We start from the raw sequence: 15,831 nt of genomic DNA, 5'->3' as shown, positions 1-15,831 counted from the left end.
TTAGGCACATGAAAATTAACAGTCTTGCGCAACAAATATAAGAAGGCATGATAATGTATACTTATCATAAAGCAGTATACTGGCGACATCCGCTCCCTTAGATGTGATATCTGGCTGTGTTTTTGCAGGTAGATATAGCACGCATTGAGCGGAAACACATCAAAACTTAACTAACACAGAAACAACCCTGAAAATACGGAATGGGGTCCGGCAGGCGGTTAAAAACCAATTTCCGGAAACTCCTGTCTCCAGATACATCTTAGGTCGTCTGGACCATTGTTTTGACACTGGATCAACTTGTCTCTGGACGATAGAGTGTGGTTGATGCAGTGCAAGTTCTCCCTACTTTAAATTAACAATCATGTCCTGAGTTTCGTAGCAGTTGGAAACTTCAATGCTAGAGTAGGCTCTTACCACAAGGCATGGGAGGGAATCATCTGTAGAAATGGTATTGGAAAATGAAGCAGCAACGGCCTTTTCGTCTTACACACATGGAGTGCCTAACAACCAGTATCAGGAGAGGACCAATTTCCGGACACATGTAATAACCGTTTTATTTCGGCGTTATTCACGTAATTGTTTCATCTACATCCTTTGATGTTTGTTCTTTATGTCTATAACAAACCACTATATTGCAAGGCTGTATAATGTTAGGTATTATGATACCTCGCCTGCGTTTCCAAAACAACTTTCTGTCTTAACGGGACTTGAAGATAGCATTGCGCATGCGGAGTAGTTTACACCTGCGATGTTTTAAGTGGGAAGAAATAATTTGACATCCTATTGATTGTCTGCTGATAACATGTGCTACTTTTAATTTCACGGTGATAATCACTAAAATAAAGGGCTGTCGATTTTTGCACTGGTTTTATTCTATATCTATTGGAATTATCAAGAACTCGTGTTAGACGAAATTTGAGTTTTTGTTATAGTTAGCCTGTCTTTGCTTTCGTAGTTGCTATTGAAAGTCCGGTTATCTTTCATGTTCATTTTTTGGAGAAACTAATGATAAAGAAATGTGTAAAAAAAGTTTAATTACTAATTTCGTTATAAAAATAACAAGCCCGCCCACTTAGCACAGTAGGGAGAGCGCAGATCTTCGGATCCCGGGTCGTTAGTTCGAGCCCTGGGCGAGGCGTTTGTTCTCCGTGACGATTTGAATAAAAAAGACACTGTGTCTGAAATCACTCGTTCCCCACCTCTGTTTCATGTGGGGATGTTGGTAGTAACTTGCGGAGAACAGGTTTCTACTGGTACAGAATCCAGATTACTAATAGGTTAACTGCATAGCTGAAATACTGTTGAAACACGGCGTTAGACCCAAAACAAACAAACAATTTGAAATAACAGCAAAACATCGTCAAAATATTTGTCCGACTACTGGTTTACCTCATGGGTAAACAAATTTCTTGTGGCCATATTTGAGGCCCTATGGAACCCATATTTTACATCGGACAACGTCGAATGCAGAAAGAGCTGAAGTTTGTGCGGTTTGGGCTTCATTTATGTCAAATATATTTTCAGCGGATAATGGAGCTGAAATATGAAATTTTGTCCGGCTACTGGTTCACAAACAGTGGTCATAATCACAAACACCTTCTTTCGTCTCGCCAACCACCAAGGGTCCAAACACTGATACCTTCTCGACTACATCATAGCAAAAAGTTAGACAAGCAAGATTTATGCATGACTAAGGCATTATGCGATCCGAAATGATAGACTGATCTCGTAGCAATAAAAAATGACCAAAAGAAACGACACCGCCCAAGAGACTGGACACTGCTCAGCAGAAGATCTAGCCAGCAACATCAGCAGCAAGATACATTAACTCCATCTCAGCTCTTACAATATAGAAGCAGACTGGGAAGCTTTACAATGTATATTTTGTCCTACACCTACATCTTATGACAAGGAAAAATCAGAATAAATTTGACAAGAATTACAAGGTAATTAAGGAGCTTATTGATGAGAAACGCCGACACTATCTTTCATTTCAAAACAATCCCCATTCTTCCACAAAGAGAGCAGTTTTTGTTGACAGCCGCTGGAAGGTACAGAAACAACAATGTACCGTTCAGAAAAGTGGATCGGCAATATAGTTGCTGAAATTCAATCATATGCCGACAAGAGTGATAGCATGCATTTTTAAACTCACTTCAAGGCAATTTATGGTCTTCCATCATCTGGTAAAGCACCACTTTTTGTCTTCGGAGATAGAACAAGTCTCTTAACTAACAGGAATGAGATCTTAGAGACATGGACAGAACACTTTGATAGCCGTCCTTCATCCGTCAACGAAGAAGCCATAACATGTCTTTCTCAGGTACAAATCAACACGGAGCTCGACAATCCCCTAACCAATTCTGAGGTGTTCAAGGCTATCAAAAAACTTTCTTGCAGTAAAACCCGTGCAGCTGATGCCATTCCTACATACATTTATATTTCTGGAGGCCCCATACACACAGAGAGGCTCACTGAAGTGTTTATTTATGTTGGAACAAGAGTACACCCAAAGGACTTCAAGGACGCATCCATTGTCCGTCTTTATCAATGCAGGGGGAATAGACAGTCCTGCCACAAGCGCAGAGGTATCTCCCTATTATACTTTGCAGGTAAAATCCTTACCAGTGTCTTGCCGAACCGGAACCGGCTAATAAAGCACCTTGAAAGCGGTCTACTGCCTAAAAGTCATTTTGGCTTGAGGAACAGTTGACATAATCATTGCTGCTTAGCAGCTACTGGAAATGTACCACAAATAATACCAATACCTCTAGATTACAGTTTTCGACCTCACCAAAACCTTCGAAAAGTCAGTCGTGAAGGGCTTTGGAAGATCAAGCCAACGTCTGGATGCCCAGACATTTTCATTACCATTGTCTGACAATTTCTTGACGGCATGATGGCACGTGTACTAGATAAGGAGATAATGGAGAAGCATCGAAAGACCTTCCAGTTAGAAACGGTGTCAAGCAGGGCTGTGTCCTTGATCCAACACTATTCTCACTGATGTTATCATCAGTACTTATGGATGACTTCACACAGGAACATCCTGGCTAAGAAATTATTGAACTAATTGCAAACTTTTCAACCGAAAATGTCTGAAGGCAATCAGCCATGCCGTCATTCGAGACCTGCTATTTGCAGGAGACTGTGCCCTCAGTGCCAGCTTTTAGGATCAGATGCAGCACAGCATGAGTAAGTTCTCCGAGGCTTGTAACAATTATGTTCTCACTATTTGTACCATGAAAACTGAGATCATGCACCAACAAGCTCTGTACTAACTCTGACAGTCATTGTGAACTCAATAATTCACAAACTAAGGTAGCATCCTTTATAGAGGAGTTCGGATAGATGACGAGGTCAACTACAGATCAGCAAAACCCAACTCAACCTTTGATAGACTCTGTCCCAATCATAAGAACGTAAAGGTGTTTCCACAGAAACAACAGAGCCTTTGTTCTCCCTACACTACTGAACACCTATAATTAGGAACAGTCTACAGTAGTCATGCACGCGAACGGAACCACTTTCACACAACATGCTTGCGCAAACTTCTCGAAATAAGATGGTAAGACAATTTCTCAGAAACAAAAGGCTGATCTCCCAACTATCCACAACATTTTACAGAAATACCAAGTACGTTGGGTTGTTCATGTCTTTCGCATGCCGGATGAACAAATTCCAAAACAACTCTACGGAGAGTTGGAAAATGAAAAAAAGACAAGAGGGTGGTCAAAGGAAGCGGTTCAAAGATATTTTGAAGACCTTTTCGACAGGGAGCGAATGAAAATTGTTACTCCGCAATCTCTGCCAGCATCTTAACACAAGTAGCACATCCTGTGTGTCCCACTTCTGGTGGCAACTTCCGTGCCCAGACTGGACTCATAGACGACAAACTTTGTCCATTTGTCGTTTTTTCGAAAGCGGTAAAAAAGTGTTTTATATTACACGTTTAGTGAATTACGTTTCTGAAAACTTTCTAGCGTGTGTACGAGTACTTCTAAGCTAAGCTTTATTACAATGAACAAAGTAGTTTATTTAAACATACCTTATCAAGGTTTCAATACAGTGCCTTGTTGAAGTGTCTGCTGTCCTTTCGCCGTCAATACTTCTTAAACACGAGTATGCTTTTTGATACGTATCACTCTCGTATTCTTCTTCATCAAACAGCTGGTCAGATTCACTGTAACCTGAAATCAAGCATATCAGGGTGTTTATTATGTCATGATTTATTTAGATTGATATGTTTTCGTAAACTTGTGAGTGCATCAGAAAAAGTATTATTAGATGTTTTCACTAACATTAAAGACAGGAATCGTAGTAAACTTTATTTGACGCCGTCTTTAATTTAAAATATACACAACACATATCAGATACCAAGTAAGTTAACGTTTATTTACCATCTGATGCTCGTCCATTCCATACGTCTAAACATTCATTTGGGGTTCTACAAACAACTTTTGGTAGAAGAGCCAGAATTTGACACTCTGTTGAATATCCTAGTCCCTATAACACAAAACGTGATACTATAATCCAATGTATTAGTACTTATAACTTCAGGTACACGTATCAAAAGTAAAAAAGGAATTACCTGTTACAGGTAAAGGAAAAGAATAATTGTACATGATACCTGCCGCAATACTGTATTAACTGCTTAGGTTATAGAAGGATAAAATTAGGAATAGATTTTTTGGCCAGTATCAAATTTCTTAACTTGTTTGGTTAATCAAGTCAGCCGAAAGCGATACAAGTTCTGACTAGTTCAGCCAACTAACCATTCTTGGCAGAAACAAAGACGTCATCTAGATAGTTTTGTCAACACCTCACATGTAATAACCTTGCTGATCTATTTTTTTTCAACAAAGAAAGATTATGCAGTAATTATTTAGTACGTTATAGTCCGCAGTAACTTGTAGTCATCCCAAAATGTTCGAATAAGCTCCAAACAGACCCTGTCACGGAAAAACGGAAGATAGGAATGTTCATTAGTGTCAGAATAATTAAATAATTAGATTTAAAATGGACATGGACTGTCGTTAAATTCAAATTGTCCTGGCCGGCGTACATTCAATTTTGAATCAAGTAGAACCCTTTAAAACTGAGCTAGGCATTGTGGACGTGTTTAGGATTGCAAGATGGAATTAGCCATGATGGTTTTCATGACATAGAGCATAAATTTAATATTAAGAGTAGACAGATAAAGTTTGGTTTTAAACTCTTTTTAAATTAATCATGACGTATAGGTAAATAATCATAAAAATGAAAGTTGTCTTTCTTTGTTCTTTTATTGTTCACAACACAGTTTAACAATGAGACACGATAAAGTGTTTATACAAATATCATAATTTTCATACATGAATAGGCGTATCCTTTCTGCGTCGATTTATTTATAGTATGCACGTATATGATCATGATACAAAGATGTAAGACGGCATAAGATAATCGTTTTAGCTATTTTCTCAAGAAATAAGCTCTAGCAGAAAACTTATTTCAAAATGAGTATATTACTTTATTATTCCCAAACAGAGATCAAATATTACTTTGATGTTGGTTATGGACACGCTGCCCAACGATTTGCTTAAGCTACTAGACGGCACCACGATTTAAGCTGGGTAAACATCACTTGAAGATGACCAAATATAAGGGCGTCCTTTGTCGGAGAAGGTCTCCACTGCACCAAAAAGCTTATTTATGAAGATGTCCGATGCGCTGTGACAGAAATTTCAAGCAGATGTTGCATTATTTCGGGATAAATTTAGTATTTCATGGCAAAGTCATGGGCTTCGTAAGGTATGTGCGCTTTGGGTCCCCCCATTTTTAGACCTAGGTAAAAAAGACAAACTCTTTAAAATGCTCAAGGTTTACTCCACACACACATATATATATATATATATATATAATGACTGTGATGACAGGTGTATATTTGAAAATGTAACAGATGATAAAAGATGGATTTCGATCTATGAACTTCAATAAAGTCTGGATGGGTGAAAATTGCGACATGCTTCAAATTGGTGCTTCTATGAAACGCGTTTAAAACGTTTTATTCGTAATGCAGGCCCAAATTTCTTTCTGTGAGAACAAGACTTTCTCTGACACAGTGTTCCACAGTCATGCCAGAGTACCTTGAATGTAAGGGACTTGAAACCTTGCTAATCTTGCTCTATAGACCAGATTTTTTCTCATTTGATTTTGGACTGAATCCTCTTCTTAAATGCTTATATGGTTGTTGGTAGAGTTGTGTGTTAATTCACTTACAGCATACCTGAATATGAGTACAGAGAGGCATCTACCCAATAGATCAGAATGCTGAAAAAGTGTATGGACGTTAAGCGTGAGTACGTCGAGGGTCTAGACTAGTCAAATATTTACTTATGTATTAATTTTTCCTAGCATGCCACAAGCTTCAAGACTTTCAGAATGCGATATTTGTTTTCAACCTGAAATTTCATTTACTTTAACATCAACTACTACTACAAGTGATACAAAATATCTAAAGCATGAAAGCAAACAGACCGTATACACGCATCGTCACTTTTTTTCAACAAGTAGTAAATAGAACATATATTACCATTGTCTCTATTAAATACAAATCCTTCTGCATTTTTCTCCAAACGTAACCGGATTTATCCACCAAACATCCAAGGATAAGTAAGTTGAACAAGAAATAGTCTATACCAACTTTCACCTAGAATGAAAATCGGAAACTTTTATAAACATCTTCTGTAAACATACTGAAAAACTTTGTTTAAAAACACTTACATCCGAATATCGAAAAGGTGACTGGTAACTGTCATAAATACACATGTGTAAAGTAAAATCCATAAGAATACCCTTTAGAAAAATTGAACGACAAGAAGTAAAAATAGCCAACTTAGATTGCGTCTGTTCAAAGAATGGTCTTAAAATTTGATAAGGCTTTTCCTTTCATGTAAGATGTAATGCATTATTATATTTTCAGAAAATTAGTACGTTCAATATTACAAATTAAATTATACCGTTAGATCCATAAAGGAGGGTAATCGTAAACTACGGATTCACTATAGTTTCGATTTCAAAAAATGTTTTACAAATACATGAGAAAACAATCATCGAAAATAGGGTTGTTGCAACAAATAGAAATAATCATAACAAAAAAGGTGGCAGAAACATTACAAACTAATGCGATATTGGCTTTAAACGGGCAGAAGAGCGCAAAAAAATCGAAGCTTATTTATGTTTGGATCATTACAAACATTCAGTTTTAACTAGTGATACATTTACATACAGGTGTGTAGTGTTTGTAGTTTGTTTGGTTTACCGTCACACAGACACAATTATGTCAAACGGCGACATTTAAGCTTTTGAGAGCGATGAAAAACACCAGGTGATAATACTTCGGGGAATACTTGAAGCACGGAAGGATACCCGCAGCTTCCATTAACCAGCTGGATAGCTTCCTCACAGGGAAAGTATCTACACCTTAAGCAATGTTTTGAACTCACAGCGGTCAGGGGCAAGTAATTTGAAGTTAATCATCCGGCCTTTGAGGCCTCTTTCATGTTTTATAGCCTTTTTATTCCTGAGATAGAGTAAATCAACGTTTTTCCCTTATGGTGAGCGATTCCAATGGGGATGACAGCATGTGAAACATGTTGGCATAACTTAATTACATGCGTATCTGTATGCTGTTGTTACTATTCCCGGCTGTAGATATAATATAATCAAAACCATATGATTCACGAAACAAGTAATAATATGTTATTTATTATATCTCATCATATTGCTCTCTAAAACTTAAATTACATTGACAAAATACACGTGCATAAGATACTGACCGTTACCGGATTCTTTGCAGAATTATAAGTATACGTTCTGCAAAATATTTTCAGCGGATAAATTGAAGTACTGAACATTGATGCAACTATATAGTTTATTCGCTTATTGCATAAAGCTATAAAGACTTGTCACGTTTTATTATGTTCAGCCTAAAAGACGTACAAAACAAGTAGTAATAGTATATCGTAACTGAAAGGTTAATGAATGTCATAATTTTATGTTATAATATTCAGTATTGTTTACTGTTAAATAACAATTTGTTATACACATACCTCATTTGTAATATCAATATGATAAATTTTGCATTTCTCCTGGTATGGCTCTTCTACATGTGGAAGGAGATGCCCAGTTACAAAGTTTACATTGATAACTTTCTCCTGTAATGGCAAAGATATGCTCATCGAGCCTCGAGAGTTTGTAAGTTTGTGTAGCTGTTCGTCCCTTCTTATCTTGTATAGCGTCTTGCCAGCTCCACTTCTGGTCGATGTTATCACGCGTACCGTTGAACTAAATGCATTGTAAACGTTTGAAGATTAGATTTCTGTATTGGTTTAAATATTATTATAACTATTGAAATCATTTTAAAAATAATTTTAATTCATTCATTGTGCGACAGAAATTAAGCCGAAGTATACTGGAAACCAATAGAGGAAACGTTTATGTTTATATTTATCTAAGGGATTCATATTCTTCATCCGTATGGAATTTTTGAAAATAAGGTTCAGTAAATTTGGGTAGATTTGACAGTATGATAAATCATTATTTAATAGTTGCATTCTGTATATTGAATGACCACTTTTAAATGACGTGCACAAAAATTGCCAAACATTATACGTTACATATCAGTGAATGTAAAAACAAATTGGGATCATTCAACGATTGGAAACACATATTTGTAAGCAAAAGCGTATATACTTCTGAATATCAACAACAGCGGCGGTTTCCTCTTTTGCACACATTTGCAGTTTTGAAGACAAAAGAGAAGAGAGTTTTTCTTCATTCGTTGAGCCTGTTGCCCTCCGAAATTTATCGAGCGAAGAAATGATGATGGATTTGTTCTCACTCTCTGCGTCGCAAATGATGACTAATCTGTATTTTGCTGTAACGAAATGATTGACATTTATAACAGAAATTGTGATATTCATTGATTTTGATTGCTCTCAAAACACTTGCACTGCTATATAAAAAGCGCATTATATCATTTGATTTTGCAATTGCGATTATATTCCGTTTACACTGATTTAGATATAAGGCTATATATCCTATTACAATTCATTACTTATGAAGTTTACCAGGATAGAAGCTATAAGAAATACGATCGTCTTGTCTGAGAAAATTCTTCGATCATTTGTGCAATGTGTTCAGCAGAAACACGCTACAGGCTTATTTCCACATAACACATGCAAGTTAAAAAATGAATGTACCTTTTTTTCCAGCAACGCGTTGGAATGTTTGAAGCTTCTGTTCTACACTTTCGCATAAAGTTAAATCCATTGAATCAGCATTCATTAGGCAATGAATTTTACCATCAGCGTTAAAAAATGCTCTTCGAAGAAATATGTCAACCTGTTTCAAGAAGTACAGACTGTAATTCCAAAACTTAAGATTACAGAACAGCGAGTACTAAGGTTTGTCTGAAATGTTTTATTTTGAAATATACATACAGCTTCGGATAAATCAAATAGCATTTAATTTTATGTGGTGGAATAAATATTTACTTCAGTAAGTATAGTAAACACAAACCTGCTCAAAGGTAGTGCTTGCGGAGCAAGTCAGAATTTCATCCGCCTGGGGAAGTGGCTGATCGTTGTCCGTCAGGTACAGTGATAGTGCTTGGTACAAGATATCGTCTTACATAAAATATATAACGCTTGAAATCAAGTACAGTGATATTGCTTGATACAAGATATCGTCTTACATAAAATATATAACGCTTGAAATCAAGTACAGTGATATTGCTTGATACAAGATATCGTCTTACATAAAACATATAACGCTTGAAATCAAGTACAGTGATAGTGCTTGATACAAGATATCGTCTTACATAAAAGATATAACGCTTGAAATCAAGAACAGTGATATTGCTTGATACAAAATATCGTCTGACATAAAACATATAACGCTTGAAATCAAGTACAGTGATATTGCTTGATACAAGATATCGTCTTACATAAAATATATAACGCTTGAAAAGCAAATACTTTATTCGAACACAATTATTAATAGTAGTTATTTCTTAAGAACCGAAATTGTATCGCACCATGAGCATAAGATTTGTACATTCAAGTAATATAGTTAAACACGTTAGTCACGAAGCAAACTTTTAATCAGTTAAATCTTTGCAGGCGTAACTGATGTAAAAACATATACCACAAAACTGGATGAAATTATCTAAAACTTGAATTAAATAGTAGGTAAAGCAACACATTTTAAGGATAAAATGAGAGATTTTAATTTCTTTATTGCATTTATTTAGAAAAAAAAAACACACAATGATTTTATGATTATCTAACGTGATTTTACCATAAATGCTTTGTGTTCTTATTTTATCAATAAAGTGCAATAAGTTTAAAACGCATTTGCGAAAAGAATAAGATTTTATACCTTTTTGACACACTATTAAATTTGGGGAACAATCAGAGAACCCTGGAGGTAATGACCGTCGTATTGTGTTTTTATCTACAAAACAGACACGAAATGAAAGCAAGTGTAAAGGGTGATTACTTTATAGCAATTTGTGAATAATAAATAGGATTTACTGACTTAAAAACAAATGATACATATATGACATGCTAGTATTCAATCTATGATTATGGCGCGAACAGTTATGATTCTATTTCTATTATATGATCTTGATATTGTACGTCGCTTTTAAGAAATTGTAAACAGCATGTTGAAACAAAAACCCGAATTGCAATTGTTAGGGATTTACCGTTGCAAGACAATTGTCGCAGAAGACTTCCAAGGTGATTCAGACTAATGAAGCCTTTCATGTTTGTTGAAATCGACTGAATAAAGTCATTCCAAATCTCATTAAGCTTTGACAGCATAGCTTCACATCTATCAAATTGGCTAAAATATATAAGAAATGTTACTGACTTGGGGCATCTTAAATATTATTATACAAACCGTCTAAAAAATCATTATGAAGGTCACTAAAAAAACGCATTTCAAATAAAATTATTTTACTGTAAGTGTCAAAATTGTTCCGAGTCTTTATTGAAACATTGAACATTTACGTGTATAAAACTGAAAGCTGGTTAAACTTTCAGACTTCTATCGACAAATCATAACCTGATCTACTACAATTAAAATATCTACCTGCTATCATCCATCGCTCTCAATATGACAGCATCTATGGATATAAGATTTTTTGCCGAATCAGGTACAACTGATCCCAGTTCCGTTTCTTGTATAATTGTTTCACTTTGTGCGGCTTCCTTCTGTTCAACATTTTCTTCGTTTTCCAGACACCAACACAATCCTATTTAAATGATTATGTTTTAAAAGTATTCAAATATCAGTGGAATTTTAAAAGGTTTTAAAAAGTTTACATTAAACTAATACCTTAAGTATCCAATTCAACATCAACAAAGTATTAAGCTCTAGTTTTATACTAATAACTGCACAACCTTGTCTTACAATGTCATTTTGTTTTATGTAATAGAAGAAAATGACAATCAGGAAGCCGCACATTACCTTCACTTATGTTGAAATCTGGAGAAAACTTTTGAAGCGCAAATGGTACTAAACGGCTGTATTCAGCATCAATAAGAGCTTGAACAAACTCATTTTCCTTTGAATCCTTGTCTGTTTCAACGGGCTCAGCAACTTCGTTCTTTCCTTTTTGTTCTGCCTGCGTTTCTAGTTCCTGTGTTGCTAAGATATGAGCTTCCTTTACATCATCTAAAATATCATACAAAACTTGTTTTTCTACATTATATATTAGCGCCTAAACATGTAAACAGTAAGGATGTTTATCTAAATTCAATAATATTGCAGATCCATTTAAGGCTCAACTTAATGTATATTACACTGAGTAAAACACCTGTTACTGCTGATGAGATAGCTAATTTAATCTATAAGAAAATCCTTTGAATATAAATGAATATTGTTTTGTCCCCCATAATGAGAATAATGTTCTTTTTATTAGAGTCAGGATTTAAAAAGGCTTAAGATTGTCAAGCGTTAAGGAGGCAGTAAACAATTTTCAGCTGGTAGTGTCGAATTACAACTATACAAATAAGAGGCAATTTATGGATTGAAGTGCATATTTGAACTTCAAAATAATAATAATTGCTAGAATTGAAGTTTCAGTGGCTAGAATTGAGTTTCACTTATTTAAAAAAAATCAGTTGAGTAGCCTTGATCGTGATATTATGACGTAATGACTTGCAGATGCGAATACATGCCTCCGCTGAGCTAGCTTAAAGTGTAGTTGTCATTCTAGCAGGGGCCTCAGAAAAACTTGAATAGTGAAAAAAACGGTACGAATGGCACATATATTTGAGCTTATTTTCAGATTTTACAGTGTTACCGGAGTATGAAACCGTGTAGCAGTTCTGGCTATCATTTGCAGGGAATTTTCTACAGCGATTTGAAAATTGGCAAATTGAGCTTTCTTCGTCATCAGTTTCCGCGACCGGGAGAGCACAAAATTCAGGTCTTGTAAACAGAAAACTAGATATTAGGGATGTACTGCAGATGGTTTGTAACGATAGACATACAGTCATGTTATTGTTGCAATACCTTTATTTCAGGTGTGTGGTTACAGACTTTTATGTGAGGTTTTGAAAGTTGGGTAGGCAACTCTAGGCCGAGAAGCTCTGAAAACTGTTTACTACCTCCAAAGTTGGAGTAGTCACATGATAGAAAATTGGGTTGGTTTCTAATCTACAGAGATAAGAAACTTGTGTCCAGTTCAATCTATTTTATCAAAGGTCTACTGTACACTTTAAGTTTATAATTCCAAGTGTCAACAGACAGTAATTAATTTGCTCTGTGTGTACAGTAATAGAATCTGGTTAACAAATGTCGGTTTTCAATAGTAATACATACAATTCAAGAGTTCCAGGCATACCAGTTATATAAAAATGAAGAATAATGTAGAAAGTCTTATTTGACCAGACTCTGTCAAGTCAATATCGTGTCAAGTTCCAGATTGGGTCAAGTTCCGAAAGTGGGTTAAATTGTATAATAGATAATTTAGATTTACATCAAAATGGGTAAAGATCTTTGATCAATGACAGGTTAAAAGTTTATTTAACTAGATTGGATCCTAACCTACATTTCCAATGTAGTAGTCGTTTTAAGCCTTGGAGCTTAAAGATGCTGAGAGGACTTATTTTAAATAAATAGAATAAGGGCACACGACCTGTGACTCTATGACGTCACATGGTACAAGAATACACAACGTGCAGGATAGCGCGGTCTGCTTGGAACTCGAAATAATCGATAAAACAAATGAGTTAAAAGCTGATATTGGTCCCAAACTGAAATTAAGACATTATATGATCTATCGACATCGGAAATACTGGTTGTCATGCAGCAATATGCGTAAAAGTCGCAATAAAACTGGGACAAAATCTGGATCACTTGGCGATTGTTGAAAAGGGTAAACAAAGAAAGTATAGCGCCCCGTCATTTTGTAAGACACTAGAACAATGTTCATAGCAAAATGATAGCAGATTCGATTTATTTAGTCGGTTCGCACACGGAAATGTAAGTGCTGCACTATTTGGGTGTGAATACAATGGAATTGCTAACGTGTGGAGGCCTGCATAACCACATTTCAGACTTTATATTTACAGTTCTGTTGTCTTTTTTAACATTGATGTATTTGATTCAATATTGAATACTATCCTTCTTAGTTGACAAAATAGGCAAAGACGTGACTTATGTTAACAATATCAGCCATCTAGTGTTTTGACTTCTGAAATGCTCCGCCTCCGGGGTCTTACGATTTATTTGGGTTGGTATGTATCATCAGCAAAAAGTTTTGTCTAAGGAAAAGCATTTTGACCGTAAATATTCTGTTGGTGCAGGCAATATTGTAGCATCTGTACTCTTTAGTGCAGAAGTATGTAAGAAGTCACTGAACTTTTCTGAGACGATTATATCACTATTTTGTAGAAAATTTAGGTAAAATACTATATGCATGAAAAATCAGAAATATAATATGTCATTTATCTCAAAATATTTCAAATTTGACATTGAATTTTTTTTTTGTCGAAATGAAGAGGTCAAATAATAATCTGGTCCTGTAAGCTCAATATAATATATTACATTTGATTTAATTGTAATATTCGGCCTTCAGCCAATGTTAACCAATTCAAAAGCCAATTAAAACAAATTCAAAAGGCCTTTTATAGCAAATGTTTTTTATGATAAACACCTGAGCTTTACCTGGTTTACAATTTTTCTTCAAATCATGAAGTATTGGATAGAGCAAATGTGTCGGCTCTTTGTTGTCATTGATCTTCGCTATTTCTCTCTTTAATATAACCAACTGATTTATTGTAAAGTAATTGAGTTCTGGATACTTCTTACGATTGCTGTCTACATAATCTAACCATTCTGTCAAGTATCTCTCCATGGAAGAAGCCATCTTGTGCATAACGTCCTCCAATTGTTCATCAGCTGTCTTCCGACACTGGTTGTTTACAATAATGACATTTTATTATATGCATCCGTTATATTCAGAGAGTCTTTTAAAACCCTCTTAAAACCTATATTTAAACTCGATTGAAAACGATCAACGATGTTGTAAACGGACTAGAGTACATCGGATGTCTCTAAAATGATTAATTAAAGCGACGGTCTACATGCAGTTAATACAAATACTACTAGATTCTACTTCACATATGAAGTTTGTGCACGAATGTATTTCAAGTTAATAACAAACGCATAAAACAACTGTTTTAATGAATTACAATATGTATTATAAGACCCATTAGTATTGGGTGAATGCAGATATAACAGGATAAACGTCTTCTATTTATGTTTTTTTGATATTGTTGCCTCATCTCCTCCATGTTTTATTCCTTGCCCGATTTTTTAAGCTTATATCAAAGATTTGATAACTTTAATTATTTACGAAGCATTGAACAGGACACTTAGTACCTGACAATGTCTATCATTATTCACTGAACAAAGAATGAAGTTGATTTTATACACGCCGCCCAAAGACTATTTTGAAATTCTGTAATAACACGTCTATTAATTCATCCCTAGATAGCATTGTTTTATTATCACAATCACCTATATGAATAAGTCCATAGCCTCAGATCCACTTTCTAAATTCCAGTTGTTTTGTTCTGCTTATTGTTTTCTCGTTTAGGGCAAACCAATTATTTTACCTGGGGACCACACGCCGCTTTTCATGGAATTACACGCTAGTGTATTATTGAAGGTTCCATGTGCACCGCCGTATGAACGCATCTGCGGATGTCTCTAAATTGCTATTTGTATTTTTAGCATGTGTAAATGAGTTCTGCTAGGGGGCGTGGAAGGTAGCATGCATTTCCACTACCGTCCATGAACAGGCTCAATCAAACCGAGCCTGCAACATTTTCGTTTTTGTCGTATTGGGCTTGTAGTGGAACATAACTGTGGTAACTAATAAAAGCAATCATCTGCGTAATTTAAGTATATATATGAAGGTCATAAACGTGCTTTTCCGGCAATCCAATTTGAAGCTTAGTGCTTACAAATCTGTTTCTACGCTTGTTCTTGATACTTTTCCATAAATTTCTTATATCTTTAATATTTGCAAGACTGACGAATAAAGTTAAATCAGCAAAAGTCAGAATTAGGTAATATCTACAATTCTCCAGTTAGATTACCTTAAGTTGACGTATGTTTTCGTTTTCAAACTCGAGTATAGCGCAGACGGGACGATCTGGGTTTGTATCACAATACAGTTTTATTGCAAAATTTTGAAACAACATGCAACCAGATCTAACCAACTTCATGTAGATGTTGCACAGTCTTACGACTCCATCGAGAACCTAT

General features: G+C 35.4%; 1 protein-coding gene across 1 annotated transcript in view; it reads right to left on the bottom strand.

Moving 5' to 3' along the window:
* The window catches only part of LOC128550540 (E3 ubiquitin-protein ligase RNF213-like), a 131,723-nt gene that overhangs the window by 46,312 nt on the left and 69,580 nt on the right, over positions 1–15,831 (bottom strand). The window contains exons 23-35 of the mRNA XM_053529773.1: positions 15,663–15,827; positions 14,224–14,470; positions 11,518–11,724; positions 11,140–11,302; positions 10,751–10,890; positions 10,423–10,497; positions 9,562–9,668; positions 9,243–9,384; positions 8,734–8,917; positions 8,091–8,325; positions 6,572–6,688; positions 4,401–4,506; positions 4,049–4,190 (exon numbers count right to left, since the gene is read on the bottom strand). Coding sequence (XP_053385748.1) covers positions 4,049–4,190; positions 4,401–4,506; positions 6,572–6,688; positions 8,091–8,325; positions 8,734–8,917; positions 9,243–9,384; positions 9,562–9,668; positions 10,423–10,497; positions 10,751–10,890; positions 11,140–11,302; positions 11,518–11,724; positions 14,224–14,470; positions 15,663–15,827 — 2,030 coding nt within the window. The remainder of the gene's footprint in view (positions 1–4,048; positions 4,191–4,400; positions 4,507–6,571; positions 6,689–8,090; positions 8,326–8,733; positions 8,918–9,242; positions 9,385–9,561; positions 9,669–10,422; positions 10,498–10,750; positions 10,891–11,139; positions 11,303–11,517; positions 11,725–14,223; positions 14,471–15,662; positions 15,828–15,831) is intronic.

Source organism: Mercenaria mercenaria, chromosome 18 (genome assembly GCF_021730395.1).
Source record: "Mercenaria mercenaria strain notata chromosome 18, MADL_Memer_1, whole genome shotgun sequence".
Lineage (NCBI taxonomy): Eukaryota > Metazoa > Mollusca > Bivalvia > Venerida > Veneridae > Mercenaria > Mercenaria mercenaria.
Note: the sequence above shows the minus strand (reverse complement) of the source record. Positions and strands in the feature narration are given on the sequence as shown.